General features: G+C 33.4%; 1 protein-coding gene across 1 annotated transcript in view; it reads right to left on the bottom strand.

Moving 5' to 3' along the window:
* The window catches only part of MIPOL1 (mirror-image polydactyly 1), a 253,415-nt gene that overhangs the window by 162,968 nt on the left and 63,382 nt on the right, over nucleotides 1–27,065 (bottom strand). Inside the window, exon 8 of the mRNA XM_003792000.3 lies at nucleotides 4,552–4,659. Coding sequence (XP_003792048.3) covers nucleotides 4,552–4,659 — 108 coding nt within the window. The remainder of the gene's footprint in view (nucleotides 1–4,551; nucleotides 4,660–27,065) is intronic.

Genomic DNA, 27,065 nt, shown 5'->3' on the forward strand with positions numbered 1-27,065 from the left:
GGTGGTGGGTTCAAACCCAGCCCCGGCCAAATACTGCAAAAACAACAACAACAACAAAAAATAAGACTTTGATAACTACACCAAAGTTCTTTCTATTACTATACTATATGTTACATTGACATAATATGGCCTATTTTATAGATCGCACATATGTTTTATCAGTTCTAACAATTATCCCTACTATTAGTATTTTGCAAATGTGGGAGCCAATCCTCATAAAAGTTAACAGAATTTACCAATAGTGTAAAAATAGTAAATGGGAAATTCAAGATTTTTAAATTCTATTACCAGAGTTATCTATTAGAAAAGAACCCAAATGACATTCATCTGGGCAAATCAAAGACAGTATATTAACATGGCTGCTCTAGGAAAAAGACTAATAACTCATCTCACTATATGATCCCATCTTAAGAAACTATATTATTTCTATAGAGCTATTTGCGTGGTTCCTTAAAAGAACTTATCCTGTAATTAACTCTAAACAGTAAAAGACTAGACAAACAGATAAAAAGTTCCTCTGTCAATATTTTTAAGCCAATAGTGAAAACTATAATTCCCTATAATATTGCATTATTCAGCTCACAAACCAATAAATTTGATCATAAAATAGAAATCCTTCTATAGAGTTCTAGTTAGGCACAGTGATTATTAAGACAATATTATAACAGAATAATTCCATGTTAGTAAATATGTTGACTTTAAATAAGATAAATTAAAACTGATTTTTCTTGGCCAGGGACGGTGGCTCATGCCTGTAATCCTAGCACTCTGGGAGGCTGAGGTGGGTGGATCACTTGAGCTCAGGAATTTGAGACAAGCCTGAGCAAGAGTGAAACCCAGTCTCTACTTTAAAAAAAAAAAAAAAAAATTGAGGCAAGAAGATCACTTGAGCCCACAAACTTGAGGTTGCTATGAGCTATTATGCCATAGTACTCTAGTCGGGGCACCAGAGTGAGACTCTGTCTCAAAAAAGAAACAAACATTAGAACCTTGATTTTTTAATTTAAAAAACGATTGTTAACATGATTTAAACAATATGCTAAATTCCAAGGGAATAACAACATAAAAAGTTCTGATCCCTTATGCTCAAGAAGTTTTTGATGTAGGAAAGATTAAGGCAGAATTTAAAATAAAACTGTAACAAGAACAAAGATTAGAATAAATTAAAGAACATGACACACTTACAAAACTTCAAGTAGGGATGTCTAGGGATTAACAAGATTAGAGATAGAGAACAATCTCCAAAAACATAAAAATTTCTTTAAATGGCAGGCTAAGACTATTATTTGGAGTACTAAATTCCATATTTAGAAAGGGTTGTATTTTATTCCATTGGCAATATAAAGCAACTCAAGATTTATATTTATATAATCATTATTTTATTCTTGATATTGCCAATTACTTTCTTTCTGTATTATATAAGGCATTATTCCTCTTCTGTTCATTTAAAGTATTATTCCAACACTGCAATTGAGAAGTCAATGTATGAGCTTTGCTGATTCCTTATTTTGTTGCCTTCTCAATGATGTGCTTTAAAATATTCTTAAAATATAAACTATCACTGTCCCTTTTCATTAATTATATCAAGAGGATCATTCAAAATATCTATATTTTCTTACATTGATGAAAATGAAATAATTAGTGAAGGTTTTTTAAGTAAAAAGTTTTAGAATGATAGTTGATACCAATGTAACAACTAATTAAGAAGCTGAGAAACTGAGGACAGAAAAATTAGTTAGCAGGGTACTATTACCATCTGGATCATGAACTTCACATAGGGTAGATAATAAATATGGGAGAAAAACATTAAGTAACCACTGCATACCTGATAAGACTGGACACTAAATTGCTTTGTGGTGAGTCAGAGTTTAAAAGGATATGAAGATTGTATCAATTGCTTTAGCTTACATATTTAGGAAGAAGGTAGTACTATTAATTAACAGACGTTAACAGGTCAATTTGTCACTAAATAATAGAAACTATCTAGAATGATTTACTTAAAATATAGGGCTTTACTTTCTTACCAAAAGAAGAGTCAGGATATAGGTGCTTAACATTTTTTCAGTGGCTCACTGGCTCAGAGGCTCAGTGATGTTATAGCCAGTTGCTCTTGGCCCTTTCTTTAGGACTCTAAAATGGCTGGTACACTTGCAGACCACAGGTAAGTGTTCAAGGAAATAACAAGGGAAGAAGAAATGATGCTTGCTTCATCTGCTCTTATATTAGGAAAACAGAAACCTTTCCAGAGACACCTCTCCTTCTTCTCCTATCCCTGCTGTAGGCTCTCTCTTGTCTCTCACTGGCAAAAAGCAAGGCTGGAAAGCCTTAACTGCTCCAGTATCTATACTAAAGGTGTGCAGAGAAGAACATGACTGGAAATAAATGCTGAGTTATGCAGTCAATAGTGTCTGACAGAGGTCTTGAATTCCTCCCAGGAAGAAGGCTTAGAGAGTTAAATTAGGCATTTGGTTTCAAACTTGCTGAGGTTAAGAAGACATTAAGATACTTGAGTAGAACACTAGGCCTGACAGTCATTAGTGCACATAAATTACTTCCATAGATGATGCCATATGAATGGATGAACACTGCAATAAAGAGACAACAAATACTAGGGGGAATATGTAACAACAGGACTCTCATTCATTACTGTTGAGAAGTCAGAGTGGCAGAACAGCTTTGGAAGACAGTTTGAGAGTTTCATACACAATAAACATACTTTTACCAATACATACGATTTAGCAATCACACTCCTTGGTACTTACTCAAATGAGGTGAAAAATCTATGTTCACAAAAACAAAAAAACAAAAAAAACAAAAACAAGTACATGGGTATTTATAGGAGGAGTTAAAAAAAAAAGAAATAATCTTTTATATAAAGCCACCAAAAGATAAGGAGGAAATTTTAATCTCTCACTTCTTTCACTTAGTATTACTGGCTTATTTCCTTCTAATAGCAATATTTCTATTTCTATTCCTTTCTATAAGTAGTAGCTGCCACTTAATTAAATTTAACAGAAACACATAACCAGAAATGCCAGAATAAAGATCACAAATTTTTACTTTAGATTCTGCTTTATTACCTATTGCTTATTTGTTTATTTGTAGAGACAAGGTCTTGCTATACTTCCCAGGCTGGTTTCAAAGCTCTGGCATCAAGTGATCCTCCCACTTTGGCCTCCCAAAGTGCTGAGATTATAGGCATGAGCCATTGCACCTGGCTTCAGGTCCCATTTTAAATGAAAATAACCATATCACATCGAGCACATGAAATCCGTCCTCTCATACTGATAATACACATACAATGGAAGCTGCCTTTCAAAGAATAATGTGTTCTATTTTGCAAATATAGATTTTAAAAATTATACTTTATTTTCATAAAATAGTAAATTCCTTGAAGGTAATTAACCATAATCAGAATGACCTATAATTTGACTCATTCTTATTTACTGTTCTGTTCTATCCATCTATAAATTCAATAGTAAATAAGAGAAAAGTACATTAAACAATACTAACAACGTCATTATGAGCCCCCACCTAAGAATCCCAAGCTAAATACATTTTGTGGAAAAATCTGACTTCTACCAAACTTTTGACTTCTTGAACAGAATAAAAATATCTTCCACATTAAAATATCACCCTTTTCCTCAATTTTGGTAGATGATTCTGGCTTAGTAAACTATATTGTCGATGACATAATATGCATATTACTCTGTAATCTGCAGCAAAAAATGAATTTGAGACAACAAAGTAGAATACAATCTTCTTGGTGGCAAATCTTTTCTTAGTGCACAATAAAAATAACAATGAACCTTTTTGGTTTCCCATGTATTTTTTTTTCTTCAGTCTATTAATGAGAATGCAAGCACCTTGAGGGTAGAGACTATTACAATGTCAGACTACACCGGGATCTGGGACAAAGACAAAAAGTAGAATGAGAAGTCACAAGCATCTTAAGAGAAAAATGTATTTGGTAGGATTAAAATCATGTCCTTTTCCCATGATTACTGGATCTCTATTACAAAGAGATCAAAGTCCTTGTCCAGGAATAAATGCCCACTTTACTTGTTCCAAGTTCTAATTAAATTTATTATCTTCCTTCCTCTTTGTCATTGTAACATTCTAAGTACTCCTTCAATTACCAAACATATGCACATATCCTTCAAGGAGTGTCAGTTCTGTGAGTGACTAATACTACAAGTCATTAAAAATAATTATTATAATAAATATTGATGCAAAACAAAGGCCAATTATTTTTTTCTTTTAGTATGGTTACTTTTTATTAATTACAAAAAGTAATACTATAAAAACATAAATAGTATAAACATGTACCACCATTCAAAATTCAGAAAATATGTTGTTTTCATGTACACATACATGAAATAAAATAATACCATAACAGAAGGGTGCTGTATCTGTGTTTAAAGAAGGGGCTGTTGGCAAACACCACAGCTCACTTCTGCTGAAATGTACACAACTGATATATGCAGCACAGAAAGCTGGCACCAAGGGCTTACAACCTTAATTTGCCTGCAAGAAGGAACGGAGATTTACCTTCAGAGCACGTTCTCGATTGTTTTCAGCAGTCAGATGTCTCATGTTGTTTGCTGAAGTCTGGTTCTGCTCTTTCAGATGATGAAGCTCCTGCTCTAGCCGTTTGCACTGCCACAGGGGAAGAATCCCATTAAGTAAAGGAGTTATAGCATTTTTTTTACTGAGCCACATGAATTAATGTAAATAATATCATTGTATTCTCTGTAAGACAAGGGTTTATTTTTTGCAACAAGAATGGTAAGTAAAAGTAACATTAAATACAAATAAAATATAATTGTTTATAGTACCCTAGTAATTTAATTATAACTTTCAGTTAGGTTTTTGTTAATCTAAATATTATGATATAAATCATAAAAATACTTGTTTCTGTAAAATTAAACTATATTTAAACTTTAACCAAATGGTTCAGATTATCTGTTGAATAAAAGCATGCCTCTAAAAGTCTCATTGGATTTTAAATAAACTACAACATGATATTCTATAATTTTTGTCAATATTATAAAATAAAAATCATAAAGTATACATTCAGAGATATTAGAAGTATTCTAAACAAACAATTTTATAGGGGAAAAAAGCAAGAGCCAGAGCACTAGGAGACTTGAAAACAGATAAGAAACTAAGTATTCTGACTAAATCTCACTTTTAGTTAAACAAGTGATAACAAATACATGAAATGACACTTTTACCTACTTGAAATATAGTGAAGAGTGTGAGACAACAAAAGTAAAATAAGTAATAAAGAAATTATAAGTATAATAAAAGTATAAAGAGACTAAGAGACATATGTTCAAATATTGCAATATCTTGAAATTTGAATATAACATCACAATATAAATATATAAAACATTTTACACAATTATACATGCTGTAAAATGATATGCTGCAAATAGGGACAAATATGAGATTTTTTAAAGGAAAAAAGTACTCAGCCCATCTTTCGGGAAAAAGTTAAAAATCACTCTTTGTCTATTTTTAAATCAAGATATTTAAGTAACAACCAATAAGTACACATATTAATTTAAGATGGGGTCAATGTTCTTTCTAAATTATTTGACAAAAGGCCAGTTGTCATAATGAATCAAAAATCATTAGTTATGACACAGTTAAGATGCAGTTGTAATCTAAATTGGCATTTCTTACTATTCTAAGGTTGATTTTTCCTGCTTCTGAACTCTATAATGTTAGGCAGTCTGCATCAATATTTCCCAACTTCAAGTAATACACAATCCTTTCACAGAAAAAGTTGTGTCAGACTCCCGATACTGACCTACTTGCAGATTGTGTAAAGATGTTTACACACAAATATAAAATTAAGTATAGCCATCTCATGCATACTATAATCATAAAACCAAAACACATTTATAAATTACATAAAATAGTAACCACAAAGTCAAGACATTTCAAATTAATATTAATTTATCAGACAGTTTTGTTGAAGCTAACTTCTGCCAATATGACAGAGCACTGACTCCTCAGGGAAAGATCCTTTTATATTGCCATGCCTATTCCTCCAAACACTGTGTGGCAACCTGATTCATCTATCAGATTGCTTGAAAAAATTACATGAAACTTTTGTGGCATGTATCATCTGGACTTTATTTGGAGGGGACATATGATCTATACATTTAACTCCATCCTTTTTTAGCCTGTAACAAGTAAAATATTTGGTCATAAGGCAATCAAAATACAAATGTGTTTTGTGCAGACACAAATCATGAAATATGAAAATGAGTGAGACACAGAAGTGTCACATTATAGTAGAGAGATGCTCTACTAGAATTATCCTTCACATTTTCAATTAATTTTAATACAAAATTATTTAGATAAGTACAGGTATTAAAATGTAATGACTAAGTATGACCTATGAGGGTTCAAATATGAGGCAGATTACTTGGCTACGGGAAAAAAAGAATGTTTCATGGAGATGACATCTGAGTTGGGCTTGTTTGGGGTAATAATTTTGAAACTGAATACAGCAGAGGAATGATAACAGAAACCACAGGGACATACCTGGAGAAAGTAAGGAAGCATGAGTCATCTGACCACCTACTCTTCTTATTCCAAGTAAACTAGAAATGACCCATAAAGAGAGACTTTTCCGGTCTACATGACACAAAACTAAAAAGAGAATTTGCTCATTCTTGTTCAAGAAATGTTGAGTTTATTTTCATATCTTTATGAGGTTTAAAGTTAACATTGATCTAGGACTCAAACTGTCTTAGCCAAACCAGAGCTTTGAAGTTAGTAAAAATATATATAAATGTATCTGTCAAATACAATTTGTGATTTATATTTAACTGAATTTATAGTTTATTTCAATTTATTTAATCCTATTTCTTCACTTGATGTAATACTTAGAAATTCTGATATACTCCCCAGGATTCCATATTTATGTATGATTTCTTCCAGTTTGCTTCTTTCTGCTTTTACAAAACTAATTTTGAAGTGAAAGGATTTAACTTTATTACCAAGCATCACACTACATTGATTGTCACTTTATAATTTCATAATATTTATAAAGTAAATATCCTATCTTTTAATCTGTATCTCAAATTTTCTTGAGAAAATTATACCTATTATAATTTTAAATATAATAGAAACTTATACCTATCACCAATATTTACCAAATGTAAACAAATTTTCCATAATTCATTCAGATTAAAAAAAATTAGAACTATGTAACAAATTTCTTCCTTCTTAAATCTTGCCCCTGAGGAATTGCTATTCTGAAGTGCATTTTTTTTTTCTTTGAGACTCTGTCTCAAAAGAAAAAAAACTGTTGCCCTGGGTAGAGTGCCGTGGCATTACTGCTCACAGCAACCTCAAACTCTTGGGCTCAAGAGATTCTTTTGCCTCAGCCTCCCAAGTAGCTGGGACTACAGGTGCCCACCACAATGCCCAGCTATTTATTGGCTATAGTTGTCATTGTTGTTTGGCAGGCCCGGACTGTATTCAAACCCGCCAGCTCTGGTGTATATGGTGTCTTAGCGGCTTGAGCTACAGGTGCTAAGCCCTGAAGTACATTTTTATTCAACTACTATTCATTAATTACTCTGTGTTAGGCAGTTAGAGATGCTGGGAAGATAACAGCATTTTACAAAACAGATAAAAATCTCTATTCCCATGGAGCTCACATTCTAGTTGGGGAAAAGAAACAATAAACTAAATAAGTGAAACAAATAAAAGTAAAAAAAAAAATGTTAAAGAAAAACAAGTTAAAGATAAAGGGAGTGCCAAAAGACTAGGTAAGGAAATGCTTTGCAATTCTAAGAAAATCAGAGTAATCAAGAAAATTATTGAAGAGATGGAACCTGATGGTAGAGTCCTTTTGTCTATGTTTGAATCAGAAATAAAGAACACTATTTCTCATTAAGAGAAAACAGTTTTCCTTCACACAGGCCATTATATACGAGCCATGGAAAATAAGTCTCCAGGAAGACCCAGGAGTTTTAACAGTCTATGGAACAGGTTCTCTTCTAGAAAATAAGGTGTTTAAAAGGTGTTTTGTGGTTTCTGTTTTTCTTTTCTCTTTACCAGAAGTTCTTAATTGGGCGGGACGGGGGGACCCTTTCTATGTTCTATGCTCATTTACTAATAAATTTCAATAAATTTTATCAGGGATGTAAACTTTAAAAATTTTAAATAGAAAAGATATAATTGAGAGAAGTTATTTCAATAAAGACTCTAAGAAAATAGAGCAGTAAATAGTGCGTCTCTTTAGAAGGAGTGGTTGACAGAGAAGGAACAATAGGTGCGAATACCTAAGGTGGAACCTTATCTGGCATGCTTGAGTAATAGGAGGGAGAATTCTCTAGTAGAAATGAAGTTATTAGCAAGGGAGAGAATATTGGGAGATGAAGTCAGAGGAGCTGGTAGTCCTTATAGATTATGGCTTTTACTCTTAAGTGAGACAGAAAGTTGCTAGAGGGTTTTGAACAGAAAAGCAGCATAATTTGTAAATATGGGTTTATTCTTCCTGCTATGTTATTAATAGGGTTGGGGGCAGGGCTCAGGAAAGATAAAGGAAGTCAGGTTGGGAAGTTCTTGAGTAGTCCAGGAGAAAGATAAGGTACGAGGGCTCAGAATAGGATAGTAGCAAAGAAGCCTGTAAGAGTATTTTCCTCCTGTCCTCTTGTTCCTGACCTTAAAAGGCATGCTTCTAACATGTAATCATTAAGAGGCATTTTGGTAGATACCCTAATAATATCATAGACATTATTTTTCATTCCTAGTCTGCTAAAAGATCCCATTTCACTTCTGTAAAATTAAAGGTGTGTTTGATTTTATTGAATGCTTTTTCCAAATATGCTGCATTACTACAGTGAATTAACTTTCTAGTGAATGATCAATCACATGACTATTCTTGAGAACTAGGATTCTCACCATAGAAAATACATACAGATGAAAGATAAATTAAGAAAAAACTTTTGGCTTGGTGCCCATAGCACAGTGGTTACAGCGCCAGCCACATATACCAAATTTGGTGGGTTCAAACCCAGCCCAGGCCAGCTAACCAATAATGACAACTGCAACAAAAAATAGCCAGGTGTTGTGGCAGGCGCCTGTAGTCCCAGCTATTTGAGAGGCTGAGACAAGAGAATTGCTTAAGCCCAAGAGTTTAAGGTTGCTGTGAGCTCTTGACGCCACAGCACTCTACCAAGGGCAACATAGTAAGACTCGGTCTCAAAACAAACAAACAAAAAAGAAAAAACTCTTTAGTTAAGAATTTCATGTATGAGTAGATATAATTTCTATCTTTAAAAAATATGGTATGTTTTTTTGTATTTCCCAGTTCCACCCACTGAAAAAAACTAAAAACAATAGGAGATCTAGTAGCAAAGGGGACCCTACCACCTGGACTGAAGGCTCTAAGTCCCATTTACTACTAAAATTAAAGGAATTGATAAATACATAGCTGATTCTAGATCTTGGGGAAGAAATGTACAAGATGATCCAAGAACATTTGGTCATAATAAATATCAAGGAACTTTTGCACAGAATCAGAAAATGACTCAGGAGCTAACCACTGTCAAATTGCCCAGTGGATACTGCTACAGTGCCTAGAGGTGTTCAACGAATACTTTTTAACTAACTTAGTGATGTTGTATACACATCCACACACACATACATACACCTATACGCCAACTAGCTAAAGAAAAGGCCATTTCAGTATCAATAGGAATAACTGCCATGTACTGAAACACATAATTTTAAATTATTTAGCTTCTAATGAAATAAGATTTTGAACTAATAATCAGTGTGAGAGAATACTAGTAAACCTACACATTTATCCACACTTTCTCATATAAGCTTTCCCACTGTGCAAACAAATTCTACCTGTAGAAAAATTCTAGCTAATAAAGAAAATGGAAATGTTAGAATATCATGATTTTAAAATCATTACTGTATTTAAAGGACCTAGGCAAAGAGCATAAAAGGAAGCACAACACTTGTGCTTCTAGCTGAAAAGAACAAACAGTAGTCTTGGTAATAAAAACTACTGTAAATTTGGTCAAGTTTCTAGCCCAAATTGTCAAATTTACAGGAGAAAAGCAAACAGAGGAACATGACTCTACCAAGATGAAGCAAAAAACCTGGAAAATTCTACAAGAAAAATGACTCAGTGTGTTTAAAAGATAAAATTCAGGAGAAAAGAAAAGATAGAGGGGAATCTATAAAAGAGCATTCAAAGTCAATTCAATCATTTTCAATGTGTGAATCTTATTTAGATACAGATTCTAAGCAAACAAAAGGTATGATATGAGGCATTGGAACTCAAATATTAAACTGGATGTTTCACAAGATTATAGAATTTTTGTTAGTATTTTTGGTGTGATAATGATACTGTGGTTTTGTTTTAGACAAGAGTCCATGTGCTTCAGAGATACACTATAAGCATTAATAGATCAAAAAAATCTGATTTTCTGATATTTCTTTCAAAATAACAGGAATAAATGAATGGGGAATACAGATGAAAAAAGATAAATGTTGTAGAAGAATGAAAATACCACAAGGATTCATGATACTAGCTTTCTAAACTCACTAGTAAGAAGAAAACAATTAAATTTGCCACTACAAACAACAACAAAAAAACTAATTCTACAATGTAAGTGCACTAACCATATGAAAGTTCATAACAAATTTTTACAAAATAAATTTAGATAGTATTTACTAAAAGACAGGTATTTTATTGAACATTATGAATTCTAAAGAATTATAAAGCAGATAATAAATTTTAATGATTCCATTTTATGTTTTCTTTAAAAAAAAAAGCTTTAATTTCCTAACAAAAAGTTCCATAATATTGCCTAAGTTTTTAACAGTTGCTGTTTTTCCTCCTGTACAACCTGCTTTCAGTCACAAATCATCCTGATTATATTACAATCAAACATTTGCCACTTGGATGCTATACAACACTGTCCTTCATAGACAAAAATAATATAAGACTCTTCCAGTGCAAACAAAAACCAAACTCTGTTGTGAGAAATATATACATTGAACTGCAGGTGTATGGAAGCATTTAGGATTATATAAATAAGTTTTATTTAGAAGAATTTTTAAAAATCACTCATTTTAGATTAATAACTGTTTTCCCCACATTATAATAAATTGGAATAAAGAACTTTTAAACTTGAAAATGTAACTTGTTTCTTCAATTCTCTAGCAAAATATCAATAATATGGATTACATGATTACTTACATAAGAAAAAAAGGCCTATAAATGTCAAATATTAAAAAGTAGAGAACAATAATTATGTGAATCTCTGAAATCACATATGCTATGGCTTATATGTACATATATAAACATGTATACATTATAGATAACATAACTAAATTATTCAAAAAATACTGATTAAGCATCCACTAGACAATGTACCCATAACCACTCGGCAATATGCAAGGTTATGACATGTTTCTATTAATATATATGTATGCACAGATATATACATATATATTTTTAAGTATATATAATTCTCAAAATACTACAAAAAAGCAATAACTAGAGTAACAAATATAGTAGTTTATATTTAAAACTATTAAATTGTTCAGAAAAGATTAAAGAAACATTATTAATTGCAAATTAAAAAAATGAATGAACATGAAAATTATTGGCTCGGTGCCCATAGCTCAGTGGTTACAGCACCGGCCACATACACCAAGGCTGCCGGTTTTAACCCAGCCCAGGCCTGTGAAACAACAATGACAACTACAACAAAAAATAGCTGGGTGTTGTGGCAGGTGCCTGTAATCCCAACTACTTGGGAAGCTGAGACAAGAGAATCACTTGAGCCCAAGAGTCTCAGGTTGCTGTGAGCTATGATGCCACCGCACTCTACCAGGGATGACAAAGTGAGACTCTGTCTCACAAAAAAGAGTAGGATTCATACTAAGGCAGGATAATTCAGTTTATAAATAAAATTTTTACTGTATACAGATATATATAATAGCAAAAGGAACAAGAACATCTAGAATTACAGGAAAAAGTTTAAAACATTTTAAAACTAGAACTTTGAACAATTAGAGATACAGATAATATTTGAAGAAGTACGTAGCTCTGATACAGGAAATAAATACTTAACAGAGAATTACCTTTTAACTCAATTACCCAGCAAAGTCCATATATTTATTACTGATTTCACATTCTAAAGCTAGCATACAAGCTAAAAATCATGCCTTTTAAAGAAATACAGCAGAACTTCTATAGGTGACTACCTCCCTACACCGACCACCTTAATTTGACCTAATTTTCATAGATGACACACCATATGTACATGTACATTTCAGTCCAATAGGCCTACTTCCTTATGCTGAACATCTCTGTATGCTGACCAGTTTGTTACAGTCCCTTCTACTGCATAAAACAAAACAAAACAAAAATGCCTACAGGCATACTTTTGAGAAATGCATTGTTAGGTGGTTTCATCCTTGTACTATCATAGAATGTACTTAATACACACCTAGATTGTATAGCCTACCACACACCTAAACAGTATGGGATAGCCTAGTAATTCTAGGCTAAAAACTGAATATTGTAGGTAACTGTAAATATTGATAAATATTTATATATCTAAACATAGAAAAGGCACAGTTAAAAAACAGAACAAATGGCATACTGATGTAGGGCAGTAGGGTACTTACCATGAATAGAGAAGCTTGCAGAGCTGAAAGTTGCTCTTTGTGAGTCAGTGAGAGAGTAGTGAGTGAATGTGAAAAGGCCTGGAATATTTACTGTACACTATGTAGTCTTTATAAATACTGTATACTTGGGATATACTAAATTTATTAAGGTTTTTTCCTTTCTTCAATAAGTTCATCAGACTTGGTGCCCATAGCTTAGTGAGTAGGGCACCAGCCACATACACTGAAGCTGGTGGGTTCGAAACCAGCCTGGGTTCACTAAACAACAATGACAACTGCAACCAAAAAATAGTCAGGCGTTATGGTGTGTGCCTGTAGTCCCAGCTACTTGGAAGGCTGAGGCAAGAGAATTGCTTAAGCCCAAGAGCTGTCACGCCACAGCACTCTACTGAGGGCAACATAATGAGACTCTGTCTCAAAAAAAAAAAGTAAGTTCAACTTAGTTTATCATTTTTTACTTTATAAACTTTTTCAGTTTTTAACTTTACTCTTTTATAATAAAAGCCTAAAACACACATACTACAACTGTGCAAAAATATTTTCTTTACATAATTCTATAATTTTTATTATTTATTTTATTTACTTTTTAAGCTTTTTATGTTAAAAACTAAGATAAAAACATGCATATTAGCCTTGGCCTACACAGGGTCGGCATCATCAACATGGTTGTCTTGTCCCACCAGAAGGTCTTCAGGGGCAGTAACACTTACAGAGGTATTATCTCCTATGATAACAATGCCTTCTCCTGAAATACCTCCTGAAGGATTTGCCTGAGACTTTTTTAAAGTTAATTTTGAAAAACATATATAAAAGGAGTATGCTTTAAAATAACAATAAAAAGTATAATATAGTATAAACTAGTATAAACCAATAACATAGTTGTTTATTATCATTATCAATTATTATATACTATATATAATTGTTCATTACTGTACTTTTATGGGGACTAACAGAACAGCACTTTTGTTTACACCTGCATCAGCACAATTGTGTGCTCCTACATTAGGACAATTGTGACATCAGAAGGTGATAGGAATTATTTGGCCTCATTATAATTTTATGAAACCACCATCATATATGTAGTTGATCATTATGTGGCATATGACTAGATTTCAAACTTTTTCATTATTATTATATCTGTTATGGTGATATGTAATCAGTGATCTTTAATGTTACTATTGTAATTGTTTTTGAGGAACCATAAATCACATCTATTGAATGTGATAAACTTAACTGATAAATGTTGTGTATATTATTAGGACCGCTCTACCAACTGACCTCTCTCCCTCTCTTTGGACCTATTACCTGAGACTCAGTAATCCTATAATGGCCTCAAAGTGTCCAAGTGAAAGGAAGAGGTGCACATCTCTCAATTTACATGAAAAGCTGGAAATGATTAAGCTTAGTGAGGAAGATATGTCCAAAGTAGAGACAGGCCAAAAGCTAGGCTTCTTGCATCTAACAGTTAGCCAAGTTGTAAATGGAAAGGAAAAGTTATTGAAGGAAATTAAAAGTGCTACTTCAGTGAACACGTGACTGATAAGAAAGTATAACAGCCTTATTGCCAATATGGAAAAAGTTTTAGTGATCTAGATAAAAGATAAAACTAGCCACAGCATTAAGCCAAAGCCTAATCCAGAGCAAGGCACAATCTCAACTTTCAAGGCTAAGACAGGTGACAAAGCTGCAGAACCAACCTTTGAAGCTAGCAGAGGTTGGTTCATGATATCTAAGCAAAGAAGCCAACTCCATAACATAAAAGTACAAGATGAAGCACCAAGTGCTGATGTAAAAGCTGTAGCAAGTTATGCAGAAGATCTAGCTAAGATAACTGATAAAAGCAGCTGTACTAAAGATTTTCAATGTAGATGAAACAATCTTCAAATGGAAAAAGACACCATCTAACTTTCAGTTAGAGAGGAGTGAATGACTGACAGCTTCAAGAGACAAATTGATCCTTTCTTAGGGAATAATGTAGCTAGTGACTTTAAATTACTTGAAGCTAATGCTCATTTACCATTTTGAAAATCCTAGGGCCCTTAAGAATTATGAAAAATTTACTCTGCTTATACTATGAATGGAACAACGAAGCCTAGATGACAGTGTATCTGTTTATATCATGGTTTACTGAATATTTTCAGCCAACTGTCGAGCCTATACTCAAAGATTCCTTTCAAAATAATACTTGTTGTTATTTCATTGACAATGTACTTAGTCACCCAAGAGCTCTGATGGAGATGTGAAAGGAAATTAATGTTGCTTTTCACACCTGCTAATACAATATTCATTCTGAAGCCCATAGATCAAGGAGTTTTTTCATCTCAAGTTTTATTATTTAGGAAATACATTGCATAAGGCTAGAGTTGCCATAGATAGTGATTCCTCTGATGGATCTGGGGAAAGTAAACTGAAAACCTTCTAGAAGGATTTCATCACTCTGCATACAACTAAGAAAACTCATGATTCCTAGGAGGATGTTAAGATAATAATATTACAGGACTTTATAAGTTGATTCTGACCCTCATGTGACTTGTAAGGGTTGAAGACTTCGGCAGAGGAAGAGACTAGATATGGTAGAAATAACACAGGAACTAGTATTACAAATGGAGCCTGAAGATGGCACTGAATTGCTGCTATTTCATGATAAAACTTCAACTGATAAGGAGTTTCTTCTCATGAATAAGCAAAGGAAATTGTTTCTTGAGAAGGAATCTACTCCTAGTGAAGATGCTTAAACATTGTTGAAATGACAACAAAGGTTTAGAGAGCATAGTGTTGATGTTTCCAGCTATGATTGCTGAACAGTGTATTTCTTCCTTTAATTCTACCGGTTTTTGTTTCTCATGCTTTGAAGATCTTCTGTTAGATACATTAACATTTAGGATTCTGATGAAATATCTCTCTTTATCTCTAGTAATACTCCTTGCCCTTAAGCCCACTTTGTCTGATATTAACATACTCAAAGCACCTTTCTTATGCTTATAGCTTACATATTTTATCTTCTCATTTTTTAAATTTCAACTTATCTGTATCTTATTATTTCAAATATGCTTCTTACAGACAGTATATATAAATGGGGCCCGACTCTTTAGTGCCTTACACTATCTGCCTTTACCTGAAGTACACTTGATCCTTGAATGACGCAGGTTTGAACTCTAAAGTCCACTTATATGGGATTTTTTTCAATAAATATATTGGGGCCAGGAGCAGGGGCTCACACCTGTAATCTTAGCACTCTGAGAGGGATAGGTGGGTGGACTACTTGAGCTCAGGAATTCCAGACCAGCCTGAGTGCGAGTGAGACCCCGTATCTAAAAACAGACATATGGTGAGGGCCTGGAGTCTCAGCTACTTGGGAGGGAGAGGCAAGAAGACTGCTTGAGCCCAAGAGTTTGAGGCTGCTGTGAGCTATAACACCAAAGAACTCTACCTAGGGCAAAAGAGAGAGACTGTCTCCAAAAAATAAATAAATAACCACGAAAAAAATTTTTTTTCCTGTGACAATTTTAAAAAGATTACAGATGAAAAACCACATAGAAAAGAAATATTAAAAAAAGAGGAAAAGTTAGCTATGTCATGAATGCCAAAAATTATGTAGATATTTTTGTTTTGCCGACAATTATGAAGATATTTTATCATTTTGTGCACTAATCTATTTTTAAAAGTTAAAATTTATCAAGACTTATACACACAGAGTATTCATGGTGCCATTACCCATCAAGGGATATGTAATAAACATAAAGGTGTAGTATTAAATCATAAATGCATAAAATTAACTGTAGTACATTCTGTACTACTGTAATCATTTTGTAGCTACCTCTGTTGCTATCACAATGAGTTTGTGTTATGCAAGTATCTACTTAAAATGAGGTGATGCTAATTGTCTCTGCACAAGAAGTTCATTCTGCCAGTAAACTGCATACAGCAGTAAAAAGGGACCTTTTGTAGTTCTTGCACATTTTTTTTCTCTTGTTTAGTGCCAATATTGTACACCTTGAATAACACCATAGGAACTGTGTGAAGTGCTAATAATGATGCTGGAAGTGCTCCAAAGAGGTAAAGTCATGACATTATTAAAAAAAAAAAAAGCTGAATTGCTTGGTATGAGGTCTGCAGCTGTGGTTGCCTGCCATGCCAGACAGACCATTTGTCTTATAAACAAGCAAAGTAAATTTATAGTACCAATAAATACAACTCAGTACAGTAAATGTGTTTTCACTTCCTTATGATTTTCATAATAATTTTCTTTTCATACAATAAAGCCAGAAAAAAACAGTGTATTACATATATAAGATAAAAATATGTGTTAACTGACAATGTTATCAATAAGTCTTTTGGTCAACAATAAGCTATCAGTAGCTAAATTTGGGTGAGTCAAAGTTATACACAGATTTTCAATTTTGGGAGGTCAGTGCCCTAAACCCTGCATTATTCAAGCATCAACTATAGTAGTTCACATCTATTTAGTGCAACTATTATATGGCTGGGCTTAGGTCTACCATCTTATTTGTTACATAACTGTCACATCTTTTGTTGTTGCTTTCTTCTTTCTTTCCTACTTGCTTTTGGATTAACTTTTAGCAGATACACTTTTAGCATTCCATTTTAATTCTTTTACTGTTTTTTTTTTTGGCCAGGGCTGGGTTTGAACCCGCCACCTCCAGCATATGGGGCTGGCACCCTACCCTTCTGAGCCACAGGCACTGCCTATTCCATTTTAATTCTTATATTGCTTTTTCTGTTATATCATTTTATATTTAATTTTCTTTGACTGTTCCAGGAATTAGTCATCCTAAATATATCATACCCTTAAATTTCCTTCCAATTACAGAAGAACCTCTGTAAGTTGACCACCCAAGAGATGCAATAAAATGACCAACATATGGAGGTGGTCCCATAAAGAACTGGAACTACTCTACTGACACATATATCTGGTTCACGTCCAGTCTACGAAAATTAGGTCAACTTAAGAAGGTGGTCAACATAGGGAAGTAGTCAAGTATGGAGGTACATGTACTGTACATGTAACTTTTAATATAGCTTTTCCAAATGTCTATAAAGTTGCTGATTTTTCTGAATAATAGCTAATGGGATATCAAATTATGTAAACCAATATCTAGATATTTCCTTAGTAGTAAAATTTTTTCTCAGGGTTTGCCATAATATATGAACTAATAATAATTATTAAATTTTTAGTAAACTAAAAGTGAATTAGTAATGGTCTTTATTATTAACTAGTATTATTAACTACTTAATGTTGCTACTGATCTAACAAAATGAAGAGTTACAAAAATCACCTTTTGTAGCTTTGAATTAAAACACATTTAGAAATGATTACTAACATTTGAATTGATAACATGAGGAACTAAAAGAGATAAAAGTTTAATATACTAGCATGGTGTGGTGCTTACACCTGTAATCCTAGCACTCTGGGAGGCTGAGGCAGGAGGACTGGTTGAGCAAGAGTGAGATACTATCTCAGCAAAAAACTAAGAGAAAATAACTGGGTATAATGATGTGTGCCTATAGTCCCAGCTACTTGGAAGGCTGAGGCAGGAGGGCCAGCCACTTGAGCCCAGGAGTTTGAGGTTGTAGTGACTCTGTCTCAAAAAGAAAAAAAAAAGTTCAATATATCTCAACAGTCTGTGCCTCCATTTTAGTCCTTTACATGTGAGTAACACTTCCCTGAACACAAGGTACCCAAACTAATTTATCCCTTGTCTATTCAACCCATCCCTCTCTGATCTCTCCTCTCTTAGCATCTCAGTCCTCTGGTACCTGTATTCTGGTAGTAAAAGAAAAAAGGGTGGAATGGTAAGTCTGAGGAAGCATTCTTCTTTTTGTGTGTGTGACAGAGTCTCACTTGTTGCTTTCGGTAAAGTGCCCTGGCATCACAGCTCCCAGCAACTGCAAACTCTTGGGCTCAAGTGATTGTCTTGTCTCAGTCTCCTGAAGAGCTGGGACTACAAGTGCCTGCCACAATGCCTGGCTATTTTCAGAGATGAGGTCTCACTCTGGCTCAGGATGGTCTTGAACCTGTGAGCAATCCACCTGCCTCAGCCTCCCAGGATTATTAGGCATAGATTATACTTCCTCTGGGGAAGTAGTCTAAAAGGATTGCAAAAAACATGAAGGAGAGACGAAAATGAAAGTTATGTAGTCCCTTTACTTTAGTAGTATCTGCTGTTCTGGAAACAGCCCTTTTATCATGCCCACAGGATATCAGAATCTCAATCTGCTGGGAGAGCCTTCAGGTCTAACAAGAAGAAAATGGCCATCCAAATATCAAGGATATATCTCACATTTAATGTATGATATTAATTATGTTACTAATTACTAATTATATAAATTCATAACTATACTTAATACATTAAAGTTAAATTAGAATTACATTTAAGTACCCTCTTAAAAATACATAATGCAATATAAAAGAATTATGCTTACATGAACTTTCAGAATACGAGATTGGTGATTTCTATTTCCAGATGTTTAGAATAGCTACCTAAAATCTCTTTGGGGACGGTGCCTGTGGCTCAGTGGGTAGAGCACCAGCCCCATATACCGAGGGTGGCGGGTTCGAACTCAGCCCTGGCCAAGATGCAACAAAAAATAGCTGAGCATTGTGGCGGACGTCTATAGTCCCAGCTACTCAGGAGGCTGAGGCAAGAGGATCACCTAAGCCCAAACGTTGGAGGTTGCTATGAAATTTGATGCCACGGCACTCTACCAAGGTCCACAAAGTGAAACTCTGTCTCAAAAAAATAAATAAATAAATAAAATCTCTTTGGGTACTAAATAGATTTGAGATTAAAATTTACAATTTATAAACAACACTTCCTCTTCAAATTCAATAATAAAAGTAAAAATTCTAAAACTGCAATTTTTTGTTTTGATACAAATTGATATCAATATGAATAATCAGAAAGTAATTAAAATGTAAGACAATACTTTATAACTAAAATGATTAAAATAAAGATAATAATAAAACCACTACATATATGAGATATAATCTAGCTTATTCATTTTCTATAATCTCTTCATTGTTGCAAAGGCATTTATTTCTACAATGATGACTTCTCTAGCTAATGCAACTACTAAGATATGGTATTTTGATCCTTTTTGTACAGTTAGAACCTTCTAATGCTGAACTCTGCAGTTAGCTGGTGGTCAGGAAAACACAATTCAGTAAATAATACCATTGTAATGAGTTGGTTCTTAAGTAAACTTCAATGGATTTTCTCAAAATCCATAAACAAACAACTGTATAACCTAAATGTTAAGTTGGCAGTTATTGCACAAAAAGGGCAGAGATGCTTCTTATACTATTTTAAAACACAAAGCAGAGTTCAGGAAATAGTATTAGTACTCACTGGATGATAGCCATAGTTTAATGGTTTATTAAGCTCTTTTCAGTTATAATATTCCTGGAATCACAGATGCTTCCTCTTGGTTTACAAACTTTATTTGTTTGCCATTATAAACACTGTGATCTCAATAGAGCTGTCAATTACTTAAGTCCTCATTCTTAATTTTCTTGTTGTATAATGTGTTGCCCAAACATTGCAAAATCAAAACAGAAGCCACTCTAACCTCTTAGATTACAACAGGAGAAAAACAAAAAATGTGTATGACAAATCAAAGTATCAACAAGTTGAATATTAAATAAAAAGTCATTCTCTTTGGGACATAAAACTCAGTTTTTTAATAAGTATGATAATTAGTGTTCTCCATAAGAAACCAGTGAATATAACTATGGTAACAAAATCTTTGAAAATTTTGAACAGTTTCTGAGAAACTTCTTAGTTTTCAAGAAATTCAATCATTTACCTATCTTTTACTCTTCTAGTGTTCTTAAGAATGTTTTATTGGTGTAGGTCCAGGAACATCATTCAAACCATTTAGCAGTGATTAACCTAAGAGCCAGCTCAGTGAAAACATCTACCATTTAACCCATTGAAGTCAACTCACTTCTTAAAACTGTAATTTTCCTACTGATTAGCTCCTTTTCTTATCTACTATCCTTGTACTTTTGCCATCTGTGGCCTCTGGAAGTACTTTCTCATTGTCAAGACAACTCCATATGTTCTTAAGCCTGACCCTTTTATTTTCTCAGCTCGGTAAGAAACCACCTCACTTTCAGTAACACTTCTCTCTGAACCTTCTCTATCACAGCGTGTTTCTTCTTTCACATACCATCGCTTCAGAGGCAGGAAAAAAGGACTTGCATTTTCTCATTCCTAACTGCCATTTCCAGTCACTAATCCCTCATTAAACAACCTTTTCACTTTTCAAGTTCCTGCTATCCATTTAGAGCAATGCTCCTCAAAGTATGATCCAGGGACTAATATTATTCCCAAACTGCAATGGCTATGAAGCTAGGTGTTAACATTCAGAGTAACTAAACATTTGATAGGAATTTGACAAAGCAATACTGTGGATTTTGTACCTATATATTTTTAATTTCCTTTGGTAATTCTTTTTATTATATATTACAAAAATAAAAGTCTATAGCACTTTAGGGAAAATTTTTTTTTAACGCTAGTCCTTTGTTGTAGATAGTCTGAGAGGTACTGATACAAATGACTTCTCATCTGTATCACTGTGGTCTACTGACAACCAAGGTCATTTCCCCATATATATTTTTTTTATTGTTGGGGATTCATTGAGGGTACAAGATGTGTCACACACTAAGAATCCCTTCCCTCCTTCCCTCTCTCTGCTTTTCCTTTCCCTCATCCCTCTCCCTTCTTCTTCTCCCTCTGCTCTCCTCTTTCCCACCCCACACCATGTCATTAACTGTCCTCATATCAAAATTGAATACATAGGATTCATGCTTCTCCATTCTTGTGATGCTTTACTAAAAATAATGTGTTCTACTTCCATTCAGGTTAATAAAAATACTGTAAAGTCTCCATTTTTAATGGCTGAGTAGTATTCCATGGTGTATATGTGCCACAGCTTGTTAATCCATTCCTGGGTTGGGGGGCATTGGGGCAATTGCAACATTTGGGTGATTGTAAATTGAGCTATGATAAATAGTCTAGTGCAAGTGTCTTTATGATAAAAGGGTTTTTTTCCTTCTGGATAGATGCCCAATAATGGGACTGCAGGATCAAATGGGAGGTCTAGCTTGAGTTCTTGGAGGTTTCTCCAACTTTGAGGTTTCTCCATATTTTTTAAAGAAAATTTTCTGCCAAAATTCTAAACAAAAGCAATGCCCACACATATAATACTCTAGTCTCAAAATTTCTTGACCCCTTTATTCTAAGAAAATTTACCTTCAAACAATGTCCTCAACCTGTAGTATAAGGCCCCTTTAATCCTTAGCTCTGAAACTTTTCCTTTTGGATCACAACCTTTATTCTTCTACCTTCTCATTAAAATTACTCTTTAACAAAAGCATAATCTATATTAGTTTCTCTTAAGATTTCTTGCTGCCTATGCTAGAACATCTGGTTCACTATTTCAGTAACACTGACATAAGAATCTGGTGACCATAATGATATTTAGCAATGAGGCTATGCAACATGTTTTCTAGGATGAGTTCATGAACTTAATTGTCCAATCCTGTATATGCTTCACACTGGAGGTTGATATATGGTGTTTTTTCTCCTAGAGCCAACATTCATGGGTCCAAAACTCAAAGGGTAGAAATAGGAGTGGATCCATTCACTTCCACTAACAAAACATTTGCTTTCCATCTCCGCAAATTAAGATACTGCTAAACCAAAAATCTTAGTTCCAAAAAAAAGAAGAGCTTTGACTAGAGAATATAAAACATTTATCTAGAAGCTAAAACTGCCAACTGCTGTGTGGAGCGCCTCATGAACTGAATCAATAGGTAAGGAGAAAGATTACTGTATTAACTGGGATAACTGATCCTACCTTAGGGGAAACTGGGATGCCACTACACAATGGGGGTAAGGAGGACTACATCTAGAATACAAGAGATACCCTAGGGCATCCCTTATATCCGTGTTATATATCTATTTATATCTAGTATGTATATCCTTTAAAAATGAGCATGAAATAAAGATGTTCAGATAAATGACAAGTGAATTCAACAACATATGCATACAGTATTAGAAAAGAGAAAGAGAAGAAGAAGAGGAAAAGAAAGATAAGGAAAAAAAGAAAAAAAAGAAGAGGAGGGAGAGAAGGAAGAAAAAGAAGGAAAAATGGGAGGGAGGAAGGGAAGAGGGATGAGGGAGGTAAGAAAAAGTAAGGCAAGGAGGAAGGAGGAAAAGGTGACAAAGGAAGAATGAAAGAAAGAAGAAAAAAATGATAAAAGGTGGTTATTTAAGTTAAGGAAAATAACACAAAATAATAATGTATTCATACAAGAAGAAATAAAATGTACTTCAAAGGATATATGTGTGGACAAACACAGAGAAGTATAATTTTGCTTCTCATAATTTCTTGGACGACAATTTATTACTTGAATCAAAACATACAAAATATATGTCAACATATAAAAAGGATTAGTGCAAACAGAATTTTAATGTTCAGAGAGTCTTACAATTTAAACCATGTAGTGCATTATTAATACAAAGAAGACTGTGATAAACTAAATAGAGATGTACCATGGTTTGAAAAACCAAAAATTGTTACAATGTCAATACCCCTTATTCCAAAAATCTATAGATTTAACAGAATCTCAATCATAATCCTACTATTTTATAGAAATTAAAAATATGATTTTAGTATTTATAGGAAAATGCAAAGAACCTAGAATAACCAAAACCACCTTAAAAATGAACAATATTGGAAGACTTTCAGTGCCTGTCTTTGAAATTTACACCAATCAATGCAGTGTGACACTGGCATTAAGACAGACAAATAGATCTCAGAACAGAAGAGCTTATCCAAAAAAAGACATACACACTTAACGACCACATGCCCTATGGTCAATTAATTATCAAAAATGGCACAAAAGCCATTTAAAGGGGGAAAAAAACACTTCTTCAACAAATAGTGCTGGAACTACTGGATAGTAATCTGTCAAAAAAGAATGGCACTCTTTACCTGATATTATACTATAAAAAATAACAAAATAAATCAGACTAAAAGTAAAAGCTAAAACACTAAAATTTACAAAGACAAACAATATTGAAATGACAAAACATTTCTTAGACAAGATGCACTTAAATTATTGATAAATTAGAATTCATCAAAATTTAAAACTTATGCCCATCAAAATATAGTATTAAGAAAATGAATAAACATAAACTATGAGAAAATAGTTTTAATACCTATAAACTGACAATAGACTTAAACCAGAATATACAAAGAAGTATAAATCAATAATAAAAAGTCAAATCACTCAATATAAAAACTGTGGGGTTTCCAAAAGGAAAATATATGAATAGCCGATAACCACACAAAAAACTATACTCAACAGCAAGAGCTCCTGGGAGATGCAAATTAAAACTACCACCATGTTAACACTAAAATAGCCACAACTAAAAACTCTGACAATACCTAAGTGTTGGTTAGTATGAGAAGCAACCAGATCTTCAAGAAACTGCTCAGAATGTAAATTAATGCAGCCATTTCTAGAAAAAAATTTCTTAATGTCTTTTAAAAATAGATAGATTCCTATTTTATGACCTAGCAATTCTCCTCTTAGGTATTTAACCAAGAGAAGGAAAATGAATGTCCAAAAAAAGACCTAAAGAAAAATTCTCAAGTAGTCTTAATCATAAGAGATAAAAATTAGACAGATTCAGTAATCCTAACATGCTGGGAGGCCGAGGAGGGTGGATTGCTTGAGCTCAGGAGTTTGAGACCAGCCTGAGCCAGAGCGAGACCTTGTCTCTAAAAATAACCAGGAATTGTGGCAGGTACCTGTAGTCCCAGCTACTTAGAAGGCTGAGGCAAGAGAATCGCTAAGCCCAAGAACTTAAGGTTGCTGTGAGCTGTGACATTACAGCACTCTACTGAGGGTGACAAAGTGAGACTCTGACAATTGTTATTATTAACAATTACAATTAACAAAAATATTATGTATCAGTAAATAAACAAAACTACTGATACACAGAGTAGTAGGGATAAATATCACAATATATGGAATCTTCTATATTATTACAAGAATATGGTTACATGACTGCAGACAACTGTCAAAACTCATCATATTGACAATTTAATATCTATGTATTTCATTTAGGTGTGAAAATTTTATCTGAAGTCAAAACTGTAAACAAATAAAAAGTAAACCTACTAACAGAGAAAAACTCTCTAAATTTTCAGTGAACACTAAAACCAAAATAACAAAAACACTCATAAAAATCTTTAATATGCAGATGATTTTACAAATGTATGTACTGAAAATGTGTCTAGGGTATATTTCATTTCATATTTTAAACTACTTATAAGGTCCTTATAATTTGTTTCCACAATAAGTTAAATTAATATTAATAATGAGTTAATATATAACTTTGGAATTTTTTTCCAAGGGACTCTAATACTGCAACAGGATAAGAGTAACAATAAAAACCATTTTTTCCTAAATCTTTTCAAGGTTTTGAAATCAAATATTTAAACTAATTCCAGGAAGAGGTTTGGGAGTGTGATCTTTTGTGATCCCAGAGCTTAGTATTAGGATAGATGAGTCAAGTAGCAATTAATCAAACAAACCTGTATGCAAATGTACAAGCACAGTCAGAATCGTCTTTTTTTTTTTTTAAAGAGTAAAGACCTTAATATACTATGTTAAGAAAGTAAGTTTTTATTTTAAAATGTCCTGAAGATTCAAACTGAAGAAAAGTGCCTTGCTTTGAATGATATATTCAGGTATCTTTACACTCCTCCTAAACTATGTGTGGAAGCACAGAGGTAACTTTATAGCTCTGATTGCATGTACTTGTATTTTTGAAACTTTAGTATAAATATAATTCATTAAAATGCTAACCAAAATGAGAGAGATACTTAGGAAATAAAACCATGGCAATATGAACTTTTGTGCATGAATGACAGTTTATGAAACTATCAAGCAATTTTCTTCTACAAAATTTCAGTTTCATAAAATCCCATCTTTAGAATAAAGATGCCTTCATACCAGAAAGTTTATAATATATGTTCTCCAATACTTAGAGACTTTTACTAATTCTAAAATATGTTTCATAATGGGTACATGGCTCAAATCACATTTCTTGCAATCCTGTCAAACCTCCTCCAACTGGAAAATACGGTCTCCTTGGCAGGATAAGTTTACTATGAAACTAAATGATAATATATTGAAAAAAATGGGTGTTTTTTTGTTGTTTGTTTGTTTATTGCGACACAGTCTCAGTCTGTGCACCAAGAAGAGTGCCGTAGCATCACAGCTCACAGCAACCTCAAACTCTGGGGCTCAGGCAATGCCCTTGCCTCAGTCTCCCAAGTAGGTGGGATTACAGATACCCACCACAATGCCTGGCTAGATTTTTCTATTTTTTAATAGAGACAGGGTCTCACTCTTGCTCAGGCTGGTCTTGAACCCCTGAGTTTATGCAATCCACCTGCTTCGGCCTCCCAGAATGCCAAGATTACAGGTGTGAGCCACTGTGCCTGGCCAAAAAAAGTGGTTATCATGTGCTGAATATGGCCTATTATATTTTTAAGTGGTGTTTATAATACTGGTGAATACTAATTTTTTAAGGAAATAATTTTAGTTTTTGGTATCTTAAATATCTAAGACTATAGGTAGAACTTTAGAAGTGATATGCTGAAAAGTGTAATCATCATACTAACTGAATGACTTCAGGAATCATTAGAGAGAAAGAAGTAATAGAAAACCTACACTTACTTCAAAAAAAATAAAGAAAAAATAAAAAGTAATAAAAAAATTAAAAAATAAAGCAAATATTTAAAAAATCAATCCTTAAGAGCAAAATACAAGTTGTGAGAAAGACACATATACTAAAACATACAAATTAAGTGTAATCATCTTAAATGTACTGTGAGGTCAAATATACACCTCTTTTGAAAAAGTAAAACTAATTAATGACATAAAAATACCAGATAGGTGATTGCTACATAGGGGTAGAAAATGGATTGGCTGGATAGGGAATAGGAAACATTCTGGGGCGATAATGTAGTAATGTCTTATATCTTGATTGTGGTGATTACAACAACAAACCTAGATACTTACACTGTCACAAATTAACATTTACTATAACGTAACAGCAATTAAGACATACTATGGTATTATTACAGGGAAAAAAGGATGTATTTCAGAGTCCTGAAACAGATCCACATATATACAGCCATCTAAGTTACCACAAGGGCTCCACTGAAATTCACTGTGGGAAGGAAGAGAGTTTGTTGCATGATAAACTTTGATCATGCAAAAATTAACTTGAAACTTATCAAGACCTAAAGGTGAAAGCTAATAT

The sequence above is a fragment of the Otolemur garnettii genome, unplaced genomic scaffold, assembly GCF_000181295.1.
Source record: "Otolemur garnettii isolate 467f Iridium unplaced genomic scaffold, OtoGar3 scaffold00052, whole genome shotgun sequence".
Lineage (NCBI taxonomy): Eukaryota > Metazoa > Chordata > Mammalia > Primates > Galagidae > Otolemur > Otolemur garnettii.